The 27,486-nt window shown below is 37.7% G+C and overlaps 1 protein-coding gene across 2 annotated transcripts in view; it reads left to right on the top strand.

Annotated features, from left to right (window-relative positions):
- TSPAN13 (tetraspanin 13) overlaps positions 1-26,987 on the top strand; it is a 33,872-nt gene extending 6,885 nt beyond the window's left edge. Inside the window, exons 2-6 of one of the 2 annotated variants that reach the window (XM_004431415.3) lie at positions 13,324-13,491; positions 14,170-14,250; positions 14,909-15,022; positions 16,353-16,466; positions 25,875-26,987. In XM_004431415.3, the coding sequence (XP_004431472.1) occupies positions 13,324-13,491; positions 14,170-14,250; positions 14,909-15,022; positions 16,353-16,466; positions 25,875-25,949 (552 nt within the window). In that variant the 3' untranslated portion in view covers positions 25,950-26,987. The remainder of the gene's footprint in view (positions 1-13,323; positions 13,492-14,169; positions 14,251-14,908; positions 15,023-16,352; positions 16,467-25,874) is intronic. The other variant, XM_087427866.1, reaches the window with a different exon arrangement.
- The last annotated feature ends 499 nt before the right edge of the window (positions 26,988-27,486 follow it).

Here is a 27,486-nt window from a genome sequence, read left to right on the forward strand (position 1 = left end):
ATATGGTGGTCAGATCAGCCAGCTTGGGAAGACAGCGTTGGAACAAGGACTTGGAAGGAGATATAGGACAGATGTTTGGGGAAAATGTTTCAAGTAGAGGGAATGGCCTTTGAAAAGATTCTGGCTGAGGACTATTGCTGCTTTATGCAACGGACAGAGAGGAGTCCAGTGTGCTAGGACAGAGTGAGCAAGGGGTGGATGGAGTGGTAGGAAATGAGGTCAGAGAAGTTATGGGACCCAGATGATGAAGGGCCTTGAGAGCACTGTAAGGACTTGAGCTTTTACACCAAGTGAGTTGGGGAGCCATTGGTGAGTTTGGGCCTGATTTTCATTTGAGAGAATGTCTGGCTACTGAATTGAGAGTCGATTATAGATGGAAAAAGTGGAAGCAGTGAGACCACTTAATAAGGCTATTGCAGTAATTTAGGCAAGAGATGATGGAGGCTTGGACTAGCATGATGACAATGAAAGTAAGAGAAATAGTCAGATTTTGAGTGTGATTGGAAGGTGTGGCCAACGTAATTTCCTGATTGATTGCAACGGGATGAAAGAAAGACGAGTCACAGATTACTCATGATTTATGGCCTAAGCTACCGGCAGGATAGATTTGCTATTAATGGGAATGGGGAAGACTGTGGGTAGAGCCCAGGCTTTGGGAGGAAAATAAAGGATTCAGTATTAGATGTGATGCCAGTCAATACCCAGTGGAACTGTCAAGCAGTAATTAGACTAACAATGGCATTCAGGGGAGAGGAATAGCTGAAGGTTTACATTCAGGGAGCCATCAACATAGAAAATGGTATTTAGAGTTGAGACTGGATGAAATCAACAAGTTAGTGAAGGTAGATTGAGAAGGGCAGTGGTCCATGCATTGAACCAAGGACACTCTTGTAAGAGTTTCAGGAGACAAGGAGGAGACAGCAAAGGAACCTGAGAAGAGATGGCCGGTCAGGTAAGAGGAAAACCTGGTAGAATTCCATGTCCTAGAAACCAAGTGCAAATTGTTTTAAGGAGACAGAATTGACCATCTGTGTCAAATGCTGCTAAGTAAGATGAGGACTAAGACTTGATTCTTGAATTGATCAATGACGAAGTCATTTTTTTCTTTTTGTGTGTGAGGAAGATCAGCCCTGCGCTACCATCCGGTGCCAATCCTCCTCTTTTTGCTGAGGAAGATTGGCCCTGGGCTAACATCCGTGCCTATCTTCCTCTATTTTGTATGTGGGACGCCGCCACAGCATGACTTGACAAGCGGTGCATCGGTACGCGCCCGGGATCTGAACCTGCGAACCCCGGGCCACCACAGTGGAGCGTGCGCACTTAACTGCTGTGCCACTCGGCCAGCCCCTGACAAAGTCGTTGAAAAGAGCAATTGCCCTTTTGTTTTTCATATCATAGACTATATGCCCTTCAACAGTAAGGAGCATGTCCCAATCACTCCTGCTTTCCTGAGTGCCTAGCACAGCCCTGGCATATGGTTGGCATTTAGTTAATTGAATGAAGGAATCAGTGCAGGGCTCTTCTGCCTATAACTCCACCTCTTGTCTCCTAGAACTGCTCCAAAGAAGGAAGAGGTAAAGTGGGGTTGGAACTTTGTTGGCAGCTATGTGTGCCACCTCAAACTAGTTATCTTTGGAAAATGACAAGTCAGCGTCCCTTATTTTGATTCCCTTTGTATAATTTCTTCCCAGCAGAGATATCCTATGTATTTTGTGCTTAGAAAGTATAAAATAATCTACTTGGCACCATGGAGAACATCAAGAAGAAAAATATGTGGCAAGGGCACTTCAGGCTTCCTTGTGTCATCTGAAGAATGAAAATGAAGCAATTAAAGAACTTAGGTCTTGGCTTCAACACTAAACGTCTGGATATTGAGCAATATCTAGATTATTTATAGAATTTTCAAGTTTCCAACCAGATGTTTGGCATTGTAGCGACACATGCTTGATCATCTCTAAAGTGCTATTCAATTTTCCACATTAAGCAGAAGTTCAGAAGAGGGTTTGGTGTTCAAAGGTAATTCCTCATTATGAACCTTGAAGCATTTAGAGGAAAGATGGTCAGGAGCCCTTGTTTTCTTTACATGTCTATGGATGCTGTATTACATTTTGGTGGTATAGTCCTTCTAAATCTTATTACTGTTTTAGATTTACTTGCCCTCCACTACCGTCACAACTTCTCTCTTGCTTTAGTGCTGACAAAACATTTTTGAGTAACTTAACTACAAAATATAATCTAGTTTTTTTCAAATGTTCTACATCCTCTTTCATCCTCAAAGCAATTCACTTACCCTGGTAGAATTTGAATGCTCAAAAAATATTTAGCTGCTTTAGAAATAATTCAAATCTGTCTTTGCATCTTGTTTTTGAAATGTGGTGGATATTTGATGAAAGAATGAAAATCTCTTTTGTAGGTAATATAGAGAAAGAATAATCTGGAACATCATTAGACTAGATTTTTTCCCCCCAAATATTGTCTAGCTTAGGGCATAAACATTTGCCTTTTCTTAAAGCATAATGAGCAATGTCACAAGCTCTTTCATTCAGCAGTATATTTTGAGTACCTCTTCTGCACCAGATGCTAGGAATATCAGATCCACATGTGCCTTGATTGTATGACACTTAAAGTATAGAGGGCTCATTAGAAGAATTCAAAGTATGGCTGCAGGTGGGGATTAGTGGCTAATGAATTACCTCCAGGGGTAATCCAGGCCCTTTACGTCCTTGGATTTGTCAGCCTGAGATTTGGACTTGATCCTAAGATTAGAAACAAAAGATCGCCAGCGTGGGAACGACCTGATCATATTGGCTTTAAAAAAAGACCATCAAAGACCACCATATTAGGAATAGAGTCCAGTTGCAGGTAATAGAAATTCAGCTACCGCTGCTTAAAATAGTAAACTTTATTATTTTCATGTAGCAAGATGTCCAGAAGTAGGTAGTCCAGAGCAGGCACACAATTCAAGCATGTTATCAAGGTCCCAGTCTCCATCTGTTTTCCTGCCCCACCATCCTTGGCATGTGACTTTCTTCTTTGTCACTAAATTACATCTGCAATTCGAAGCATCATGATTTGTTCCATGCCAGAAGAAAGGTGATGCTACAGAATGCTTTTCCTTGTGGAGCTGTGTCTTTTTGGGAGAACAGTTTTATTGAGATATTGACATGTAATAAACTGCATTTATTTAAAGCATACATTTGATAAGTTTAGATATATATATATACACACCTGTGAGCCCATCACCACATTCAAGACCTTGAACATATCTACCTCCTCCCGAAGTTTCCTTATCCTCGTTTGTAATCCCTCCCTCCTGCCCCACAACCCCTGCTCCCAGTCTGCAGGCAACCTTTGAGCTGCTCAGCAGTAAATTTTAGGCTGGGGTTAAATTTGTAAACCTAGGGAGGGTGTTTGCAGAAAGAAGATGGCCTAGGACATTTCTCTGGCTCATTGATTCCCTTCTTGTTTTGTCCTTGTTTGTTTTAGGGTAGTCTTTTTAGCTAAAAGGGAGTGCTCATATATTTTTTATTTTATTTTATTGAGGTCATAATAGTTTATAACATTGTGAAATTTAAGTTGTACATTATTATTTGTCAGTCACTGTATAAATATGCCCCTTTTCCCCTTACACCCAACCCCCAACCTCCTTCCCCTCTGCTAACCACTAATCTATTTTCTTTGTCCATGTGTTAGTTTATCTTCCACATATGAGTGAAGTCATACAGTATTTGTCTTTGTCTGTCTGGCTTATTTCGATTAACATAATACCCTCAAGGTCCATCCATGTTGTTGCGGATGAGACGATTTTGTCTTTTTTTATGGCCGAGTAGTATTCCATTGTGTGTGTGTGTGTGTGTGTGTGTGTGTGTGTACACACACACACACACACACACACACCATCTTCTTTATCCATTCATCAGTCAGTGGGCACGTGGGTTGCTTCCACTTCTTGGCTATTGTGAATAATGCTGCAGTGAACATAGGGGTGCATAAGTCTCTTTGAATTGTTGATTTCAAGTTCTTTGGATAAATACCCAGTAGTGGGATAGCTGGGTTGTATGGTATTTCTATTTTTAATTTTTTGAGGACTCTTCCATACTGTTTTCCATAGTGGCTGTACCAGTTTGCATTCCTACCAGCAGTGTATAAGGGTTTCCTTTTCTCCACATCCTCTCCAACATGTGTTATTTTTTGTACTGGTGATTATAGCCATTCTGATGGGTGTAAGGTGATATCTTAGTGTAGTTTTGATTTCCATTTCCCTGATGATTAGTGATGTTGAACATCTTTTCATGTACCTATTGGCCATCTGTATATCCTCTTTGGAAAATTGTCTGTTCATATCCTCTGCCCATGTTTTGATTGGGTTGTTTGTTTTTTTTGTTGTTGAATTATATGAGTTCTTTATATATTTTGGAGATTAACCCCTTGTTGGATATATGATTTGTAAATATTTTAGGAGTGCTTATTTTTTTTTAAAGCCCATTGACAAGGTGAAGGATTTAGAGTTAGTCTAGGTTGTGAAGGTAGTCACAGTGGTAAAGGTAGACAGAGTCACTGAAAGTTTGCATGTATTAAAAAATTTATGATGAACACTTGCAAGATGGAGCTTGTATTAATCAGAGTTCTTTATAGGTTATAGAGGAGCTTAAAAGAATGCGTTGGCTCACATGATTGGGAGATCCAATTGCTGGATCATCCATCAAGTATGGTTGGATCAAGGAGCTCAGAAAAGGTCAGAACTCTCTTGCCCCTTCTAGCTACTTCTCAGCTCAGCTGGCCTCTGGTTAGATTCTTTTTGAGGCTAGATCTTTCAGTGTGCAAGATGGCCACTGGCAGAACAATTTTGATTGTATAGGTTGCTATGTCAGAGGAACACTTTTTTTTTTCTTCAATATCTCTATATTATCTTATGAGACATACAATTGACCTGCTGGTTTATGGTCCCACCCCTTGGACCAATTACTATGGACAGGAGGATGAGCAACTTTGATTGATAGGCCTGAATCTTTTGTCTCTGCTGCTGGTGGTGGTCAGAGAGGGCCAGTGAGACACTATGATTAAGAGTTTTACGAGAAGTATATGTGCTGGCTTCTGAAAGCAACGTATGTCCACTATAGAGGTCATTCTTCCTCTGGGCAGCAATTCATCTAGTTCTTCTTTTCTTAATTCTAGAATATTCTAGCAAGTCCTTCAACATTTGAAAGGCTTAGTGTAGTGGTTTAATATGTCAACACCCACTTAAGCTAGATTATAAAGAACATTATGCACAACACATTTTTGTTGTTGTTCTGTAATGGCATTGCATGTATTAATCCAAAAGGTGCATAAATACATGTTGGTTAGTTTTAAACAATTTTATTTGCTAGAGTCATCTCCAAGATACTCTTCATCTCTAGTAGAATTTCTTGCTTCCCTGCCTCAGGCAGTGCACTGCACGCTTGTATGTGAACGTAGGCATATGTGACGGAATTTCTGGGTCGGGGAAAAGAAAAATAAAAAGCACAAAATGAATAAGCTAGCATTTGATAGTTAACTAATAGAAAAAGTCATATGCGTAGAGGACTTGATCGTTCTTCTGTGCATGACTGTTCAGCCAGGCCTCATAGGGAGTGACTTAAAAGAGATGCTGTTCAAATGCATATTGATCTGGCTACAAAACAAGAACTACAATTTCTTATGCATTATAATATTGTTTTTAGTGTTATATCTCAGTACTAAAAATTACTTAAATATATTGCTATATTGTATGACTATGATGTAGTCCTACAGGAGAAAAGAAATACACCAAGCAGAAAGTTTACCACAACTCTGCCTCTGTGTCATTGGGCATGTCATGTTGCTACTCTGGTTTATCAACTGTAAAATGAAGGGAATAGATGAAGATCTCGGGCCAGGTAGCTTTGTGCCTTGTTGTTTGGTGAATGTGTCCTATCTCGTGAGCCTTGGGTGTAAATTGCCCTGTCCCTTCCCAAGTGCCCTGCTGTTTCTTCACCTTCATCAGAATCTCCCCATGGCACACTGGTAAGTGTGCCACCACCTCCTCTATCCGTTTAGGATTTGCTTGGAGGCAATGCCAGTTGAGGACACTTTATAATCTTACTTTGGTGGGCCTTATCCATTGTAGCTCCTGTAATCTCTCTTTTTAAAGCTCTTTTTATATGATTCACTTTGCTTTGCTTGAAAGAGAAAACAGGAAAGGTTGGCTCTTCCTGCTCATAAAAACATTGCTATCAACAAGTTAACAGATCCATAATCTGTTTTTATCAGCATTCTGTCTCCCAAAGGAAGGAAACTATTTGTCATAGGTCTAAATTTACTTTCTATTACAATTAGTCTCATGAGGAAACTGTTATTATTATTGAACAAAGGATTCTTGCAATTCCTTTGTCTACTAAATTCTAGTGATAAGCTTATAGCTTTTTAATTATACAGTTAGAATTAGTTTTATTAGAATCAATAATTTTTAGATCACTAGTTTGGAAGACTTCGTATAATCCCATTCTCTTCAAAGTTACAACCGAACCATAACATACAATTACCACTACTCAGAAATAAATGGTTTCATTATCTTTAAAAGGCTCCTTTTTAGTAAAAGTTAAAGAAACATTGATAATCAAATCTGGTTAGAGGCACATCATAAACCTTTAGGAGTTATTTCTAATTTTAAAGAGTTAATTTTGAAGACGGGGAATTTTTGTTATAATCTGTTAGACACATCAGTCACAAGAAAACACTTATGTTGTTTTCAATTTGTGATTAAAAAACCTAACCTTGGGGATTTATCAGAGAATTGATTAGCTCAAATAAGTTTATGTTTGGATAGTTTCACTGTTGTAGTAATAAATGCAAAATTTGTTTTGGATTGGACAGTTAAATCTATGCTCTCTTCCACCTTAGAAATGAGAACATATTTGTGTGTGTGTGTGTGTATATCTGCACATGTGTGCATGTGTGTGTATGTGCACTTGGGAGTTGGGTACAAGATGGGGATGATGGGGGGTCTTGTTTCACACGTGAGACTAGCCAAGTATGATAGAATTGGAGCTTTGCTTTCTGTTATAAACAAGTGGAGAGTCAACAGATTTATTGCCAACAGCCTTCAGGTGTATACCACCTTCATTTGAAAGCCTTCCTTTTTCCTAAATGGGAGCAAATTATAGGAGAGTAGACAGTACTTCAAGATGCACAGATGGGAATTAATGTGAAATATTTGAGAGACAGAAGAGAATATCTTGATTTAAGTAGCTATGTTTGAGGAATAGTGGGAACAAAAGCTGGATGAAGAAAGTTGGACCAATTTACAGAGGAAAGCAAAGCAGAAGAATTTAGAATTGGTGCCCTAGTAAGAAAGGGGCTGTGAAATTTTCAAGGCTAGTTTTAATTAGGAAATATTTCGTATGCACAGGAAATAATGTGGTAGACTTTTGTCTACAAACCAACAGCCTAATCTCACAGATGCCAGTGTTTGCCACGTCTCTCTCTTTTTAAGAAGTTAAGTGTTACAATCCAGCTAAAGGCCCACTCTTTGTCCCCTTTCCCATTTTCCTCTCTTAAAAGTAGTCACTATCCTAAAATCACCATCTGTCACTTCCGTGGATGTTTATATATTTATGACAATTTGTCCTATTAATCAACCACAAAAAATATATATTATTGTTTTTTGTGTTCGAAAATTTATATAAATGGTATGTTTTATTAATATTTAAATAATATTTCTTTTCTTTTATGTTTGAAATTTATCAGTTTAATAGATCAAAATCATTTGTATTCTACTGTGTGATCACACCAGAGTTTATGAATTCCCTAGTCATGGTGTTTGAGGTTGTTTTCAACTTTTCACTATTACAAACCAGGCTGCAGCAAAATCCTCTTAAATGTCTAGTTGGGCACACGGCTGTTTCTCTTGGGTATTAACCTAGAAGCAGAATTGCTGGTTTAGTAAGGGATGCATATCTTAAATTTTTCTGGTGCTGCCAAATTGTTCTGTAAAGTGGCTACAACAATTTACACTTCTACTTGAATATGAGTTCTAGATTTTCCACATCCTTGGTGTCATCAGGCTTAATTTTTGGCATCTAGTGCATGTGAGATGGTATCTCTTTGTTTTCATTTTCGTTTTTCTGATGTATAATGAGATTTAACATGTTTCACATGTCGATTGGCCTTCTGGATTCTTCTTCAGTGAATTGCCTCTTATTACTTTTCACCACTTTCCAGTGTGTTTTTTGTCCTTTTAAATTGATTTGTAGGTGTTCTTTGATATATACGTTTGCTGGAAATATCTTCTGCCAGTGTCCTAGGCTTATCCTACATTTGTGTGGTGTTTTTTATTGTATGGAATTTTAAAGCTTTAATGTGTGGTGTAGTGTGGTGGGTAAGAACACCAATTCTGCAGCCAGATAGCCTGGATTCATATCACAGTTCTATCTCTTCCTTGCTATCTTCCTGGGTGTGGTGGTGTGGTTTTTCTGTAACCCCTTACACTGAAAATACAGGTTTCTGGAAGTCCTAGATATGCAAGGGTCTTAGTTCCACTTCCCAATTCTGCCTGGTTTAAAACCCAACTCCCTCCCCTTTAGGGGCTGTTCTGATCCAGGAACTCCTTCTCCGCCCCTCCGTGGCTCCCCACGGCATCGGGTATATGACTTTCAGTTCTATAAGAACTGTCTGGCCTATGGGAATTTCCCATAGTTGCTCTCCCTTTCTGGCCTATGGGAATTTCCCGTAGTTTCTCTGCCCTCAGCTATATATTTAAGGAAAATGTTGCAATCTTTTTTGATGTTTTTAAAGTATTTGTAGCAGGAAGGATTCTATGGTAACTCAGTTTCTCTTGTTGCCAGAACCCTCTATGATAGGGTGAATAATACCCCTCTCCCCGCAAAGGTGCACATCCTAATTTTTGGAACCTGTGAATATGTTACCTTATATGGCAAAAGGGACTTTGAAGACATGATTAAATTAAGCATCTTGAGATGGGGAGATTATTCTGGATTGTCCTGGGGAGCCCTGTGTAATCATATAGTTCCTTATAAGAGGTATGCAGAAGGGTTATACTCAGAGAAGGAGATGTACTTAGGGAAGCAGGGTGTAGTCTTAGAGATTTGAAGATGCTACAACTGCTGGCTTTGAAGATGGAGGCAGGGGCTACTGGCCAAAGAATGTAAGCAGCTTCTAGAAGCTAGAAAAGGCAAAGAAATGGAGTCTTCCCTAGAGCTTCCAGAAGGAACATAGCCTTTCTGATACTGTGATTTTAGCCTAGTAACACCCGTGTTGGACTGCTGACCTCCAGAATTGCAAGAGAATAAATTTGTGTTGTTTTAAGCCACTAAGCATGTGGTAATTTGTTCAACCAACCATAGGAAACTGATACACTCTCCTCAATGTTTTTGAGGGACAGGTGTCTGGTAGTAATAAAGGGGCAAACTATATTAGAGACACAGCAGAGTGAACTTGGTGAGGAGTACTTGTAAGAGAGTTGTATAAAAGGATGTATTAGTTTTCCCCAACCTAGAAGAAAAAATCAAAAGAGAGATACTTGTGTATGTTCTAGATAGTGTTTTCAATAATAGCATAATGCCTAGTTGAAGAGCTGGAACCTCTTCTAGCGTTGATAAAGTACTTTTTTCCTCCTTTTTAGTTGTGGCAATTGTTTTTCAAAGGGGAAAAGATTCTCATTATTAATGAGAGAGCAGAGAGAGCAGAAACCAGTTCTCTCATTTTGCTGAAATGCTGCTGTTGTAAATAAAGGATTTGGTTTGCAGGGAGGGTGCTGACAAGGATATCTGAATGCTTCACTCCAGCTCCAATAGGGATTCCGTTGGTGGTAAAATATCAGGCGACCTCTGTAACAGTTTGCCTTGTGGCCACATCAACCCTTGCCTGTGTCTTTATATTGCCTTCTCTCTGTGTGTCTCTCTAATCTCCCTCTGCCTCACTCTCATAAGGATGCTTGTGATAACGTTTAGGGCCAACCTGATAATCCAGGATAAGCTCCTCCTTTTAAGATCCTTAATTTAGTCACATCTTTTATTATATAAGACAATATTCATTCTTTTGCTATATAAGGTAATATTCACAGTGGGGTCATTTTTTTCAGCCTACTGTCTGTTCCTTTGCTGTTTCTTTGCCGTCTTTGGCCTATTCTGTTTATCTAGATTTTTTGAATTATTGTTCTACTCTGACCCACCACGTAAAAATCTCTGATATAGCAATCATTTGTGCCACTGTAATTTTTCATTGTCTCCTGCACTGAGTTCTAGAGCAAAGTTCAGCAAACTATAGCCTGTGGGCCACATCCATTCCTCTGCCTATTATCGTATAGCCTGTCAGCTAAGAATGGTTGTACATTTTTAAACACTTGTAAAAAAATCAAAGGAAGACTAATAGTTTGTTATACATGAAAATTACATGAATTTAAATTTCAGTATCTGTAAATGAAGTGTTACTGGAACGCAGCCCTGCTCATTTGTTTGCATATCGTGTACTTCTGCTTTCGTGTTACAGTGGCGGAATTGAATAGTTGTGGCAGAGACCGTGTGATCCACAAAGTCAGATGCTAACTATCTGGCCCTTTACAGAGAAAGTTTGTCAACCTTTGTTCTAGTAGGGATCTCTTGTCTCTGGCTTTTAGTGCATAGTGAGCACCAACTATTTGTTGATGAATATTTAGCTTGTAGTAAGAATTTCATTAATATAGTAAGGATTTGGTATGATTCCCAAAAGGATTCCTTAAAACTATAGGGTTAGAAGAATTTTATGTATCATATTATTCATGTTTCTGACTCAAAGAAATATAGAGTGGTAATCTTGCCCTTGAATTTAATTGAAGTAGGCAATAGGCATTACCCAGCACTTGAAGTTGGCAAGTGTGATGGTTGATTTTATGTGTCAACTTGGCTGAGATGTGATGCCCAGATGTTTGGTCAAACACTAGGTACTGCTGTGAAGGTATTTTTAGATATGATTAACATTTATACTCAGTTGACTTTACATAAAGCAGATTACTCTCAGTATTGTGGGCCTCGTCTGCAACATGAAATATGAAAGCCTTAAGAACAGAGACTGAGGTTTCCTAAGGAAGAAGGAATTCTGCCTCAAGACTGCAACATAGAAATCCTGCCTGAATTTCCAACCTCCCTGCCCTACAAATTTTGGACTTGCAAGTCTCCACAATTGCATGAGCCAATTCCTTAAAATAAATCTCTCTCTCTAAATATATCCTGTTGGTTCTGTTTCTCTGGAGAACCCTGACCGATACAGCAGGTTGCTCTGATGTGCTGGAAATGTGGACCATCTTCAGTGTTTGGTAGCATGGTGCAGTGAGGAAGCTAAGCATAGCCCTCTTGCCTTGCTGAGGCGAGGCCTGTCCCTGCATCATCTCGCCCTTCTTCCTCCGCACTTCCTTCAGGCTTCTGCCTTTTATACCTCATGAAAGGAAATGTGTTATATTTCAATACCATAAGTCAGAAATAAGCTCACTCATGATGGGGCAGAGGACTTTTCTCAATCCAAGATGGTGTGAAGTTATGAGAAAATTGTGAGTGAGATGATAAAAATGAGACAGAAGCAAATGGACCTGCTGATAAGGAACAGTTGAGAAAATGAGAGAGACTAGGCAAATTGCTGGGTGGCAAAATTTGTGAGAATTTTTTCCCTTTCCATCTCCCTCTGAAAACAAAAGCTTTGTGTACTAACTGCAGTGGAGAACACCGAGTCCATATAATTCCATAACTTGGTTCTATCATGCTACTAGTTTCTTTTCATTCTCAAGTTTTATTTATAATAAATGGATAAAAATACAAATAGATGCTGTGGTTGTCAATATTTAGCAGTTTTACTTGTATCTCTACATGTGTAGGAAGTTTTATATACTAAGACATTTAAAATTTGTATCTAATAAACTATGATTACATGTATGAAAAATGTGTTCATTTGAGTAAAAAAAGATCCATTTTAGTGAGTGGTGATTTATATTTTGAACAAAGTTTATTAGGCCTTCAAATGATGCTAGAAAGAGTATGTTATATATTTTTATTCCTCCCAACTGGGAATTATATTGTCAACTTGCTCCAAGAAATGGTTGACTCTCGACTGAATTGAAGATACTATCTCCTTCCTGTTCCAAAGCCCCCACCCCCATCCCTCCCACATATAGTTTAAACTATATCTTCTATCAATTAATTATCATATTTATGTGACGTGGTATTTATTTAAGTATTAAAGAAGTAATCATAACTTTGGGATTTACAGGTAATGACTGATTTTGAGGCATGTGTTCTATCTCTTCACTTGGTTTTGTTTTATAAGTATAGAAATAAAGTGATTAGAATATAAAGTAATTTTTTTTGCTCAGAATGCCATTTTATTCTAAATAGCTAAAATCTCTTACACTCTTTTCATCCTAGAAGTTTTAGTGGTCTCTCTCTCTATATATGAATTCTAATAGAATACATGATGAAATCTAAAGCAGTTCATTTCAGCAACAATTCTGTGAGAATCTTTTTTAATTATGTAAGTTTCAGTTGTACATTACAATTCAACATCTGTATACAATACAAGGTGATCACCTCCAAAAGTCTAGTTACCGTCCATCACCCTACAGTTGACCCCCTTCACCCCTTTCACCCACCCCCAACCCCCTTCCCCTCTGGTAACCACCAGTCTGTTCCCTTGAGAAATTTGACTGTTCCCAAGGTTCTGTGATAGGTCTGGGGATATAGACAGGAGAAAAGTTGGAGTTCTTACTCTCAGGTTGCTCCTAGTCTCCTAGGAGAGACTGGCTTGGAAACAGAATGTGTGAAGAGGGAAACAACAGAACTGTATTCAAAGAACAGAGATTGCTCAGAGAAGGGAGAGATTAATTTAGTTTGTCGGGGACTAGGTAGGCATCATAGAGAAGGTTACAGTCCAACTGGGCTTTGAAGGAAAGGTAAGTGATTTCCACGTGAAGAAATCGGTATGTTGGACTGAGATGTATTGGTGTTTAGAAGTTTTACATATGTTATTATTTCAAAAGCTTAAGCAATCATTTAGGCTTAGTAAACCAAAGGACCTCTGAGGCTTCATAATAATTTTATAGATTACTGTTAGTCCTTTTTTTAAAGCATGACCAAAGATTGATATAATTTGTTAAAACAATACTATCTACTGAGATCTTGTGTGTATTCTAGTATTGAGTATTAACGATCACTTATAGGATACTAAGTAGGTGCCTGAAAAATGCTCATGATAATTATTATATAAATTGATGCTTTTCTCCTCTCTCTTTTTTCCCTGCCTCCTCCCACCCCCCATCCCCACTCTTTTTGGTTGCTTTTGCAGTTGGTTAGCCTGTTGCTAATTGGAATTGCTGCATGGGGCATTGGCTTCGGGTTGATTTCCAGTCTGCGGGTGGTTGGCGTGGTCATTGCGGTGGGCATCTTCTTGTTCCTGATTGCATTAGTGGGACTGATTGGAGCTGTAAAACACCATCAGGTGTTGCTATTCTTTGTATCCTTTTTTAAAGCAGGATTTTTACTCCAACTGAGTTTGTTCTTTTATTGATTACTCTCATGATGACTACAACTAATTTAAAATTATCATTAGGAAATTAATTGCCAGAGAGCAGCTCCTAGCAAGCTCTGTGTGTATTTGTTCAACCAACATTAGGAACATTTCTTAGTGTGAAGTCATGGTATGTTTATGTATTCCCACTCTCTCCTTTTCACATCTTGAAGAATGTTTTCTGCAAGTTCAGTATAGTCCTATTCAGAGTAACAGCCAACTGATTCAGTGACCTCTAGGCCCTTTGCAATACGTTAATATTTGGTTGAGAATTTCACTTAATACTTTACTTAGTATTAAGAAGGCTTACATATGTTTATCTGTACTTATTTCCTATTTTATGTATGTAAGAATTTTTATTTTAATCTAAATGAAATTCTAATAGATCAGCTTTGATTAAATAATTATCATTAGTATTTTTCTATATAAAATTATATCTACAGCATATTATCAAAATAATAATTATGTGTATTCTTTTTGAACTTTCTCTGAATGCCATTTTTTCTATTTTCTGGGTGAATTCCTTCTAGTGCATTCTAAAGTTGGTGCATTCTAAAGTTGTCTGTACCTCTGTTTTATGTTACTTTAAGAGTATCGAGAAACACCCTTAACTTGAATTCTCAGTACATGATTATTCTCTTACTTGTATTTATTGTTCAGTTCTCTGTATCATGTGCTTGTTTAGCCCTGAACCGGGAGCAACAGGTAAGCAAAGACTTTTTCCATCTACTTTATTATGCCACAGAGTATGTGTAGGGAAAAAGGGGAGAAGTGATTGGATTATAAAATAATTTCTTCCTGTTCGGAATGCCATTTTACTCTACATAGCTAAAGTCTTTTGTTCCTGATTGTGTTAGTGGGGCTGATTGGAGCACCCAAACACCATCAGGTGTTGCTATTTTTTTGCATCCTTTAAGTCAGATTTTGCCCTCACTGGGCAAAAAGTGCTGCTGCTAAAAGATGTTCACCCAGGCTTTTCCCACCATTGTGCAATGAAACGTTTACTCTAGAACGTTTGCGGTTCCATTGTAGCAATCACTCTTTTCAGCCTCTAATTTGTAGAAGCACATGGCTCTCTCTCTCTGTCTTGGAGCAGTGGAAAATTTATCTTGTTACACTTTGAGAATTATGCTATTGAACCAAGTGCTTCTCTTAAATTTCATGTAAAAATTCAGACTTTTCATTCTTGGGATAAAAATAGTGCCTTAATTTTTATTGCAGATTGAGACTTTGAAAAACTTTAATGGTCTTAAAAAGAGTATTTATTTTAGATACACTCAGTGTTAAAAGTTGCAGGCTCTAGCTTTATACATTTTGTGCAGGGATGACATGTTTTAATGTATATATTAAATGCATTTTCTAGGGTCAGCTTTTGGAAGTTGGTTGGAACAATACAGCAAGTGCTCGAAATGACATTCAGAGAAATTTAAACTGCTGTGGGTTCCGAAATTTTGACCCAAATGGCACCTGTCCGGCTGTAAGTACAAAGTATAAAATAGTTTTTGGATATGTATTGCATACAGATGAATAATGATTAATATGGAGGAAATGGACTTTCTGATGCTGAATTGTATTTTAAAAATGCTTTACATATACCTACATTATATTCCATCTACACTATTGTATCATTTATCTGTTCTCAAATATCCACTCCTGAGAGTACTGAATATTCCAGGGCCCTGCCAGACATAGATCCTTTTGTTTTTTTGCCCCTAATTCCTTCCCATTCAAATCCTCCTAGAACAAGGGGTGAAAGAGAAATAACAGCAGATCAGCCTTAGAGATTCAGAGGAGGCATGTGAATATCTTGGTTTTGAAGCATATCAGAGTAGGAGGAGAGTGGTCTATACTAAAGTGGATTTCTTAACCAGCTAAACATCCCCAGGGGGGAGGACACATGAAATTACCCTCTTTCCTCTTTTCTTTCTTCTCTATCACAACTTCATGCCCTTTCTGTCTGGGAGCTGAGCTAATGATGGGCCAGTTAGAGCCGCCCTGTTTTCCCAGGCCAAACTCCTGACCTTCAAGTTCCAACCCGATCCTCTGTGAGGACGCACTTGGATCTTGGCTCTCTTAGGAAGTTCACATGTGTTTATATTTTGGGGAAACTCCTATCACCACCTCTCTGAGCCCTGAGCTGGGTATCTCCTCAGTGAGGCCTCTTTTGTGGGATTATTAGTTTTTTCTATTGCTGTGTAACGCATTATCGCCAATTCAGTGGCTTAAAACAACACCCATTTATTGTCTCAGTTTCCGTGGGTCGGGAGTCTGGGTATGGCTTAGCTGGGTCCTCTGCTTAGGATCTCCCCAGGATAAAATCAAGGTACCAGCCAGGCTGCCATCGCATCTGAGGCTTGGAGTCCACTACCAAGGTCAGTGGTTGTTGGCAGAATTCAGCTTCTGTAGGACTTCTATAGGACTGAAGTCGTGTTTTCTTGCGGGTGTCTCTCAGCTCCTAGAGGCTGCTGTCACGTCCTAACTATGCAACCATCTCACAACATGGCGGCATCAAAGTCAATATGATAATCTCTCCGTTCTGTTAAGACGGTGTCTTCCATAATACAATACGGGACTGACCGTCCATCGTATATACAAATTCCATGCACACTCAAGGGGATGATTATTCAGGGTGTGTACACGGGGGGTGGAAATCTTGGAAGCCATCTCAAGAATTTTGGACACTACTAAAGAACCAAGGCCCCAGATTGGATATAATACTCCAGACACTAATTTTATGTCGGTGCAGTTTTTATCTGCTCTTCATAAATGTACTTTGAAATCAAAATTCTCTTCTTTAATTGATACAGAGCTGTTTTAAAAGCAGCCGCTCATGCTCACCATGTGCTCCGATAATAGGAAAGTACGCTGGAGAGGTTTTGCAATTTGTCGGTGGCATTGGCCTCTTCTTCAGTTTTACAGAGGTATGTGCAAATAACTCAGTATCTACCTCCTTTGTCATAGGGATTCCTGTTTTATATGGCAAGAGGGTGTAGCATTTTACCTTAGCATTGCATATAACTTTTGGAATGTATTGATGGATATTTTCAAGAGAACTGATATTGCAGTAAGAGGAGCCCTGGCTTGAAATCAGAAGAAATGAGGAGATGAAACTGGGTCGTATCTAGGGTTTCTTCTATTTCTAAAGTTGTATGATAAATTATGATTTTAAGTTTAATTTTGGAATAGGCAGGTCATTCACATTGTTTAATGTATATGTTAATATATAATACACACACATATATATAAAGGTATGCTTTAAAAAATTGCCTTCCAACCCCATCCCCCATTGCCCTTTGTTCCTAGCCTTCCAAAACCTACAGGTAACCACTGTTATTAAATTCTTATCTATATAACATATATTTATACTATATAATTATTATATTAATACATTTATATATAATAGATGTGTGTATAAGCAAAACCACACATATTATTTGATAATTTTTGAGGAATGCTAATTCCTTCCTCACTGTCTTTATTAAACTCTGAATAACTGGACTTTTTTATGTATGTGAGTTGAAAATATGCATAAAAATTAAAATGTTTTTCTTTAACTCATAAATTCTACTTACAGTGCTTTATTTCATGGAGATCATCGTATAACTATGAAAAATAAATAAACAAGAATGTTTATTGTTTGTAATAGCAAATCTTTGGGCCAGCTTGTGTTCTTCAGTAATGAGCTGGTTAAATCAGGGTACGTTAGACAGGAGCAAATAGTTAAGAAATGCGCACTGTCTGGGTTGGAAACCTAGTTCCGCTGCTTATTAATTCTGTGGCCTTGGGCAAATTACTTAACCTTTCTTTGCTTCTATTTCCTTGTCTTTAAAAACAAGCATAATAATGGAAAGCCCCTATTTCATAGAGTTGTGATGATTAAAGGAGTTAGCATGTGTAAAACTTGTGATACTTAGCATAGTACCTGGTACATGGCAGGTGCTGAGTGTTAGCTGTCGTTTTGTAGCCATTAGTAAGTTACTGATGTATAAGTCACCATATTATGCCCCATTAAGAAAAGATGATGGGACCCTTATTATTGTCGTGTTAGTTGCCTATGTCACACTCCTGTTTTAAACAGAGTCTAGAATAGCATGTATAGAATAATGCTATTAAGTAAGATTGTGCATATAACTGTATAAATATATGGTGGGCTATTGTAAGAGTGAGCAAGTATCTTTAAGAGAAAATCAGAAAAATCCTGTGTCTTATATAGTTGAAGTTTAATGTGTTCATTTAATCCCTTGGACGTTTAATTTTTCCTTCAATATGTCATTGTAAGAAATAATTTCATAGTCAACTTCCTTGTATGTAATTTTTTATCTATATTCTCTAGTTTTTTTTCCTTAGAATACATCTGTGGCGGTAAAATATGACACACTCAGTATATGGGCATTTTAAAAGAATTTGATAATTATTGTTAAATTGCCTTTTGGGGAGATTCTACCAAATTTTGCTTCAACCACTACTTCTAGATATTTGTATTTTGAAAATATTTGCCAGTTTGATAGGTAAAAACAGTATTACAATTCTATTTGCTCTTTTGAAGATGTGACTAGTGAGTCTGGCAATATATTCATGTGTTTTTTGACCATTTGCATTTCTTCTTTTGTGAATTGCTCACTTGCTTTTGTCTTGATTGAGGCCCTTTGGATGGCATGTAACAAACTCAAAATAGCATATGCCAAAAGGGGAATTTTGTATAAGAATACCAGAGAGGGCCTCAGGACCTGGAAGATGTGTAAGAAGTATTGCACAAAGCTGGGGCTCATGAGGGAGTGGGCTTAGAAACCGGGGTGCAGGAGAGTGTCGCCCACTCCCCTCTTAATTCCTTCCTTCCCTCCCTTTCTCCCTCTTCCTCTCGTTCCTCACTCTACTTGGCTTCTTTATTCTGCTTTCAATTTCTTTTGCACTTACTTAACTTTCTTTATGACTTTTAAACAAAAGTTATAGAAGATTTTATTTTTCATGTAGTTAAATTTATTCCTTTTTCGTATAGGTTTATTCAGTTGATTTTTATGCTTAGAAAGGCCTGTCTCATTTTGATTGTATATGTTAAAAAATTATAGAAGACAACAATTTAAGCAATACAAACAAACTAACACTTCATAAAGTGGACAGTCTCCTTCTGGAAAACTGCAAAATGGGGCGGAAGGTGAGAAGCTTTAATGGGATAAAGAATAAAGAACAAGGAAGAGATAAATAGAAAATATCTGATTGGCTGGGGCCTCATGGTCAACCTTGTTTGGGGTAAGAAGACCCAGAGTTGGCTTGGCCTTTGGGGACTGGCTGACTGAACATACCGCATTTCTGGTCACGTGGAGCATTTACAGGGACATGAAAGTTATCTGTTTCAGTTTGCCGATGTGGCACTTGGGCAGGAGCAGCTCCATCTTGGGACTAGAAATTTTTTCAGTAAACACAGTCATGTGTCGCTTAACAATGGGGATACGTTCTGAGAAGTGTGTCGTTAGGTGATTTTGTTGTTGTGCGAACATCATAGATTGTACTTACACAAACCTAGATGGTATAGCCTACTACACACCTAGGCTATACGGTACTAATCTTATGGGACCACTGTCATATATGCAGTCTGTCGTTGACCGAAATGTCATTATGTGGCACACGACTCTATATATACACACACACACACACACACACACACACACACACACACACAGTATATATAAAATATATATATTTTTCAGTTTAATTGAGATATAATTGACAAAATTGTGAGACATTTAAAGTGTACATCGTGATGATTTGATATGTGGATACATTGTGAAAAGATTCCCCTCATCAAATTAATACATTTGTGACCTCACATACTTACCTTTTAGGGGTGGGGGGAGTGAGAACATTTAAGCTCTACTCTCTTAACAACTTTCAGTTATACGGTACAGTGTTATCAGCTATAATCACCATGTTATGCATTAGATCCTCTCATTTTGATTGTGTAACATATACATATAATGCATGTATTGCATTTGTGTAGATAATGTATATATTATATATACGTAGATAATGTAGGATTGACATATAGCACATTATATATACATGTATGTGTATATGTTATATATTTTATTCTAATTCATTTTCTTTTTTTCCCCTTGAGAATGAAAAATCCACACTTGGCTGTTATTAACAAGTGGAGATAAAGACCAAGCTTAATATTCAGTTTTTAAAAGAAGTTTCCCCTGCCATTCCTTCCTACTCTGAGCATTGTTTCATTTCAGTTTTTCTCAGGAAAGAGCTGTCTTACTTGTGGCTTGGTTGTGACGTTGATTCAAGAAGATTCATATACAGCTTTAAAGCAATTTTGTGCATTCTTCCTTAAAAAAAATGAATTTTTGTCATGAAAGCTTAAGAGTATAGATACAGAAAAAGCAGAATCTCCATATGCCTTATTAGCCAGAGTCAACAGTTATCAGAATTTTGCCACATGGTTTCTTTTTTATATCTCGATTTTATTTTGAGAATTTAGTTCTTTTGAACAGCTCCATTTTCTTCTCATCAGATCACACTGGCTTTAATTACGCCTGTTTTTTTAAAAAAGGACTTTATTATTTTTTTTTAGAGCAGTTTTAGGTTCATAGCAAAATTTAGGGAAAGGTACAGAGCCTTCCTATATACTCCCTGCCCCCACACATACATAGCCTCCCCCATTATCAACATCCTCCACCAGAGTGGTACATTTGTTACAACTGAAGAACCCACACTGACACATTGTGATCACCCAAAGTCTGTAGTTTATATTAGGGTTCTCTTTTGGTGGTGTACGTTCTATGGGTTTGGACAAATGTATATTACATGTATCCATCATTATAATATCATACAGAGTATTTTCACTGCCCTAAAAATCCTCTGTGCTCTGCCTATTCATTCCTCCTCCTGCTGTTTTTTAAAATATCAATTCTTTAAGAATATATACTCATGGGTCTTAGATTTCTAAAGTGTTCTTTCACGGAATCCTGCTCTATATTTTGTATACCATGTCCTTTTGAAACCTAGCTAGAGATTTTAATAATAATTTATCCAACCTGATATTTTCTGGATAGTGAATATTTTATAGGCTCCCTCACTTTTTAAATTTTTACTTTATTCAGTATTTCACAGAATTCTCAGAGTTTGAAGGGATGAGGCTACAAGACTCAGAAAACTATGAAGATGAAAGATTAAATGTATCTACTCACTAAAATACCTACTCAGAAATAATTAGTGTTTATATTTTGGCATACTGCCTTTCTATATTTAATGAAATTAGTACAGATTTATTGTTGCACACTCTACATAGACATTTCTGTGTTGTGAACTATACTTTGGTGACCTGCTGAATACTGGGTGTAGGTTCTAGAATCAGGTCTAGTCAGTTACCCTTGAAAATCTTTAAATCATGAGCACCTTTGTAAGCTTAAAATCCAATAATTATCTAACTTGGATCTTTTTGCATTTTGGATATGGCCTCCCTTCTATGATCTCCTTGGGAGTGAGGGAGGAGATAGTGGTTCAGCAATGGGGCAAAGGAAAGCATTGTCCTGTTTTGTCACTTACAGCTGAATTGAAGGAATTAAATTTTGGTAAAATGTGGCTCCGGATTGTGAGTATTTAACTTACCCAATTACTTCGTTTCTCCTAAAGACTGTAACTTACACTATCAGCATATATCCAGGGTGATGATTAAAATATGTAACAACCTCAAAAATTCTAACCAGAACTCCTTGTGTGCCAGCATCTCTGAGGGAGGGTCAGGGAAATGATGCTTGGGCAGGTGGGGGTGTCAGAGAAGTAGCTGTTTGACAACAGGTGTGGATTTCAGAATTGTAACAACCAGCATAGCTGAAATGATAGGTGGAATGTTAGCCTGAGAATGGCCAGTAACACATCAGATTCTCACATAAAAGCCACAAATGTGGTTAAGAGCGTGAACTCCAGGTTTGAACCCCAGTTCTCCACTCATGACCTGTGTGACTATTACCCAGTTATTTAACCTCTCTATGCCTCGGTTCCCTCACTGGTAAAATGAGGAAATGATAGTTCCTATCATGTGGGGTTGTTGGGAGGATTGTATGAATTTGTAAAGTGTGTAGAACAGAGCCCGTCACAAAGTACTCTTTGTGTGGTTTTTAAATAAATTCCTTTTTTTCCCGTCATACAGACTCCAAACCAGACTTTCCATTTCCACAAACTATAGTTCCATCAAGCCCTTACAAGTTGTAACTATAGACATTGCCAGTCACAAATTTTATAGTAAATCAGGGATGATTATTGTGGTAAATGGAGAAAATTTGGGACTTACCATAATTTTCTACAGTGGTTTAAAAGGCTAATGAGTGGTTATGAAGTTAAATAAACAAAATTTAAATTAAAAGTTGGCTTAGATCTACAGTGGGAAATATAGTTTGAAATTCATTTTTTTCCCTTAAAATTTTGTGTCTTTTTCAGTCTAAGAATTTTTTACTACAGGCATACCTCGTTTTGTTGTGCCTTGTTTTATTGCGCCCCACAGATTTGTGTTTTTTACAAATCGAAGGTTTGTGGCAATCCTGCGTCAAGCAAGTCTATTGTCACCATTTTTCCAACAGCATTTGCTCACTTCATGTCTCTGTGTTACATTTTGGTGATTCTCACAATACTTCAAACATTTTCATTATTATTACGTTTGTTGTGGTGATCTGTGATCAGTGTTCTTTGATATTATTATTGTAATTGTTTTGAGGCGCCACAGACCGCACTCATACAAGACAGCGAACTTAATCCATAAACGTTGTGTGTGTTCTGACTGCTCCACCGATCGGCTCTTCTCCATCTCTCTCCCTCTCCTCAGCCCTCCCTATTCCCTGAGACACAACAATATTGAAATTAGGCCGGTTAATAACCCTACAATGACCTCTAAGTGTTCAAGTGAAAGGAAGAGTCACGTCTCTCACTCTAAGTAAAAAGCTAGAAAAGATTAAGCTTAGTAAGGAAGGCATGTTGAAAGTCCAGATAGGCCGAAAGCTGGGCCTCTTGTGCCAAACAGTTAGCCACGCTGTGAATGCAAAGGAGAAGTTCTTGAAGGAAATTAAAAATGCTGCTCCAGTGAACACACAAATGATAAGAAATCGAAACAGCCTTATTGCTGATATGGAGAAAGTTTTAGTGGTCTGGATAGAAGATCAAACCAACCACAACATTCCCTTAAGCCAAAGCCTAATCCAGAGCAAGGCCCTAACTCTCCTCAATTCTGTGAAAGCTAAGAGAGGTCAGGAAGCTGTAGAAAAAAGTTTGAAGCTAGCAGAGGTTGGTACCTGAGGTTTAAGGAAAGAAGCCATCTCCATAGCATAAAAGTGCAAGGTGAAGCAGCAAGTGCTGGTGCAGAAGCTGCAGCAAGTTATCCAGAAGATCTAGCCAAGATCATTAACGAAGGTGGCTACACTAAACAATAGATTTTCGATGTTAATTTCGATGTTATTTCCACAAAATAGCCTTATATTCAAGAAGATGCCATCTAGGACTTGCATGGCTAAAGAGGACAAGTCAATGCTTGGCTTCAAAGCTCCAAAGGACAGGCTGACTCTCTCATTAGGGGCTAATGCAGCTTGTGACTTTAAGTTGAAGCCAATGCTCATTGCTCATTCAACATTCTGAAAATTCTAGGGCCATTAAGAATTATGCTAAATCTACTCTGCCCATGCTTTATAAATGGAACAGCAAAGCCTAGATGAGGAGCACATCTGTTTACAATATGGTTTACTGAATATTTTAAGCCCACTGTTGAGACCTACTCCTCAGAAAAAAGATTCCTTTCAAAATATTACTTCTCGTTGATAATGTACCTGGTCACCCAAGACAGATTAATGTTTTCATGCCTGCTAACACAACATCCATTCTGCACCCCATATGTCAAGGTTTCATCTCAACTTTTAAGTCTTATTATTTAAGAAATACATTTCATAAGGGTATAGCTGCCATAGATGCTGATTCCTCTGATGGATCTGGGCAAAGTCAATTGAAAACCTTCTGGAAAGGATTCACTATTCTAGATGCCATTAAGAACATGCGTGATTTATGGGAAGAGGTCAAAATATCAACATTAACAGGAGTTTGGAAGACATTAATTCCAGCCTTCATGGATGACTTTGAGGGATTCAAGACTTCCGTGGAGGAAGTAACTGCAGATGTGGTGGAAATAGCAAAAGAACTAGAATTAGAAGTGGAGCCTGAAGATGTGATTGAATTGCTGCAATCTTATGATAAAACTTTAACAGATGAGGAGTTGCTTCTCATGGATGAGCAAAGAAAGTGGTTTCCTGAGGTGGAATCTAGTCCTGGTGAAGATGCTATGAAGATTGTTGAAATGACAAAAATAAATGTTTATTATAACTTTTAAGTACATATATTTATATTAATATTTAATATAATATTTAGTTGATAAAACAGCAGGGTTTGAGAGGAGTGACTCCAATTTTCAAAGAAGCTGTGAGTAAAATGCTATCAAATAGTATCATATGCTTCAGAGAAATTTTTCATGAAGGAAAGAGTCAATCGATTTGGCAAACATCATTGTTGTCTTATTTTAAGAAATGGCCACAACCACCCCAACATTCAGCAACCACCACCCTCATCAGTCAGCAGCCATCAACACTGAGGCAAGACCCCCTACCAGCAAGAAAGATTACAACTTTGCTGAAGGCTCAGGTGATGGTTAGCTTTTTTTCTTTTTTTTTTTTTTTTGTGGAGATCAGCTCTGTGCTAACATCTGCCAGTCCTCCTGTTTTTTTTCCTGAGGAAGGCTGGCCCTGGGCTAACATTCCTGCCCATCTAACTCCACTTAATATGGGACGCCACCGCAGCATGGCTTGCCAAGCAGTGCGTCGGTGCACGCCTGGGATCCGAACAGGCGAACGCCGGGCTGCCGCAGCGGAGCGCGTGCACTTAACCGCTTGTGCCCCTGGGCCGGCCCCCGATGGTTAGGATTTTTTAACGATAAAATATTTTTTAATTAAGATGTGTACATTGGTTTTTTAGACGTAATGCTATTGCACACTTAATAGACTACAGTATAATGAAACATAGCTTTTCTATGCACTGGGAGACCAAAAAATTTGTGTGACTTTCTTTATCACGATATTCTCCTTATCGTGGTGGTCTGGAACCGCATCTGCAATATCTCTGAGGTATGCCTGTATTTTAAATAAATCAACTTTGAAGTAGCAGAAACGGCATGAACACATTTCTTTTTTTTTTTTTAAAGATTTTATTTATTTATTTTTTCCCTCCAAAGCCCCAGTAGATAGTTTATGTCATAGCTGCACATCTTTCCAGTTGCTGTATGTGGGATGCGGCCCCAGCATGTTCCGGAGAAGTGGTGTGCGCCCGGGATCCGAACCCGGGCTGCCAGCAGCGGAGTGCGTGCACTTAACCGCTAAGCCACGGGGCCGGCCCCCAACACATTTCTTAATTAAAAAAAAAAAAAGTTATATTGGTTTATTTTTTAGTGAACCTGGTGTGGGAAATGGCACAAAAACAACTTATTACTTTTCTAAATTATAGGTCTCCCCCCCTCCCTTCTTGCAGAGGTAGGAATTATAACATTTTTTATGATCTGTGTTGGAAAATTTATTTATTGTAGGATTGTTGTTGTTACTTAATTTTTGGTAAACCAAGAATTTGTTTCTGAATGATCAAAATATGTGATATTTTAGCTATTCAGACAATTCTGTGTGTGTATTAGTTTCCTATTGCTGCTCTAACAAATAATCACAAATGTAGTAGCTTAAAGCAACACAAATTCATTATCTTACATTTCTGGAGGTCAGAAGGTTAAAATGGAGGCTCCTAGAGGTTCTAGGGGAGAATCCATTTCCTTGCCTTTTCCAGCTTCTAGAGGCTGCCTGCATTCCTTGGCTCAAGCATTTTCTCTCCCTCACTCTGCTTCCTGCTGCTTCTGTCATCACATTGCCTTTTCTCTATATCTCTGATTTTGCCCTTCCTGCCTTCCCCTTATTAAGACCCTAATGATTACATCACTGAGCCCACCCAGATAATCTCCCTGTTTCAAGATCACGCCTGCAAAGTCCCTGTTACCATGTAAGGTAACATATTCGCAGGTTCTGGGGATTATGACCTGGACATCCTTGGAGAGCCATCATTCAGCCTACTACAGTGTTCATATTAATTTTTCTTATGGCCTCTCATTTGGGTTACTTGCTCTATTTTAAAAAGAAAAAGAAATCTCTTCTTCTGAACAAATAGTGCAAAGTACTTCAGAGGTTCCAGAGTTATTTTATTGATACATTGAATAAATATACACAACTGTTACTTTCTCTTCTTTTTCTTTCTTCCATCAGATCCTGGGTGTTTGGCTGACCTACAGATACAGGAACCAGAAAGATCCTCGTGCTAATCCTAGTGCATTCCTTTGATGAGAAAACAAGGAAAATCTTTCATATTCTCATCGTGTTCACTTTCTCTAACTTTAAGTTAAGCTAATTTGCCTGTTTAAGGAAATAGTATCTGGAAAACTACGTTATTGACAGTGGAATTATATATTTTTACTCTTATGTTTCTCTAAATGTTTTTCTTTTTCCATTGCTGAAAAAGATTTGAAACTTGTGGTCTCCTCTGAACCTCAGTGGTCCCTGTAATCTACTGTATTCAGTGTCTGGCAGTATCCACTGTGGCCTTTCTTAGCATTTTTACCTGCAGAAAAACTTTGTATGGCACTATTGTGTTGATCATGTTGTGAATCTAAATATACATCTCACTGGAATAATTAATTGTATGTAGCACTGTGCTGTGTAGATAGTTCCTACTGGAAAAAAGAATTGAAGTTTATGAAAGCCAGAAAGTATGAGATTCTTTTATGTTAAGTTCAGTAGGGGAAATCTAAATTCCCAAATTTTTTTGTCTTTTTAGGAAAGATGTATTGTAGTAAAAATTGTTAATATAAAAGTGATAATTTAGTTCTCGTAGTCTTTTATGATTACACTAATGTATTCTAGAAATAGATATGTCTTTAGGAAAGTGTGGTTTAGTTTTTCACTTTTACAGGTAAGTGCAAAGGAGAAATGTTCTCGTGTACATTTGCCCCCAGCCTTCAAAATGGAATGAGTTTGAGAAATTCAGAAAGTCTGTCTATATACTCTTGATATTCTTTTATAATAATTTGAAGTCCAAACGACAGCATTTTTAAACAAGTTTCTCTAAATGCATTGGCCTACGTAGCAAAAAGATATTTGATTATCTTACAAATTGTTAAATACTTTTTTCATGAAATTTCCCTCAGTATTGTTACAGCAACTTGTCAAATCCAAGCATATTTGAATGTGATCTCCCATAATTTGAAATTGAAATAGTATTGTGGTTCTGTATATTATGTTAAAAAAATTAAAGGATGGAAATCTTTGTTCATGTATGAATGTTTGAATTAAAAGCAAGTCATGGAAGAATTGATAAATGAATTAAGTGAAGTGGAATTCTTTTCTTTTTGCATTGGGTTCTCTTTGACTGACCTACAGCTGAGTATTGCTATTTTAGTGTATAATCCTGCCATGGAAATGAAGTCCCAGCACTAATGTCTACTGGTCGTCATCCCCAAATCCTTTCTTGAAATGTTTCTGTGTTTAATATTTCTCCATAGTGAGACTTTTTTTGAAAAGAGGAATCATTTATATTTATTTGGGAAAAATATGTTAAGGTATTTCTTGTTACTGAAAATTATTAATTTCTTATCTTGCATTCTATGTGGTATATGGTGTTTTATTGGCAATTGTCTTGATGGGTTTTAGACCAAGAAAGAGGGTAAATGGTTGAATCTATAGAATTTTAGAGCATTTTGTACGTGTGTCATTTCTGTGACTCTGGTAGACTGGCTAATCTTTCAAGAAAACTGAATTGTGCAATTCCTATAATATTGTAAGGGAGGAAAAATAATTTTCCCTCTACTCTTCTGAGTTCTTG

Source organism: Ceratotherium simum, chromosome 1 (genome assembly GCF_057802395.1).
Source record: "Ceratotherium simum simum isolate JZ-2026a chromosome 1, ASM5780239v1, whole genome shotgun sequence".
NCBI lineage: Eukaryota > Metazoa > Chordata > Mammalia > Perissodactyla > Rhinocerotidae > Ceratotherium > Ceratotherium simum.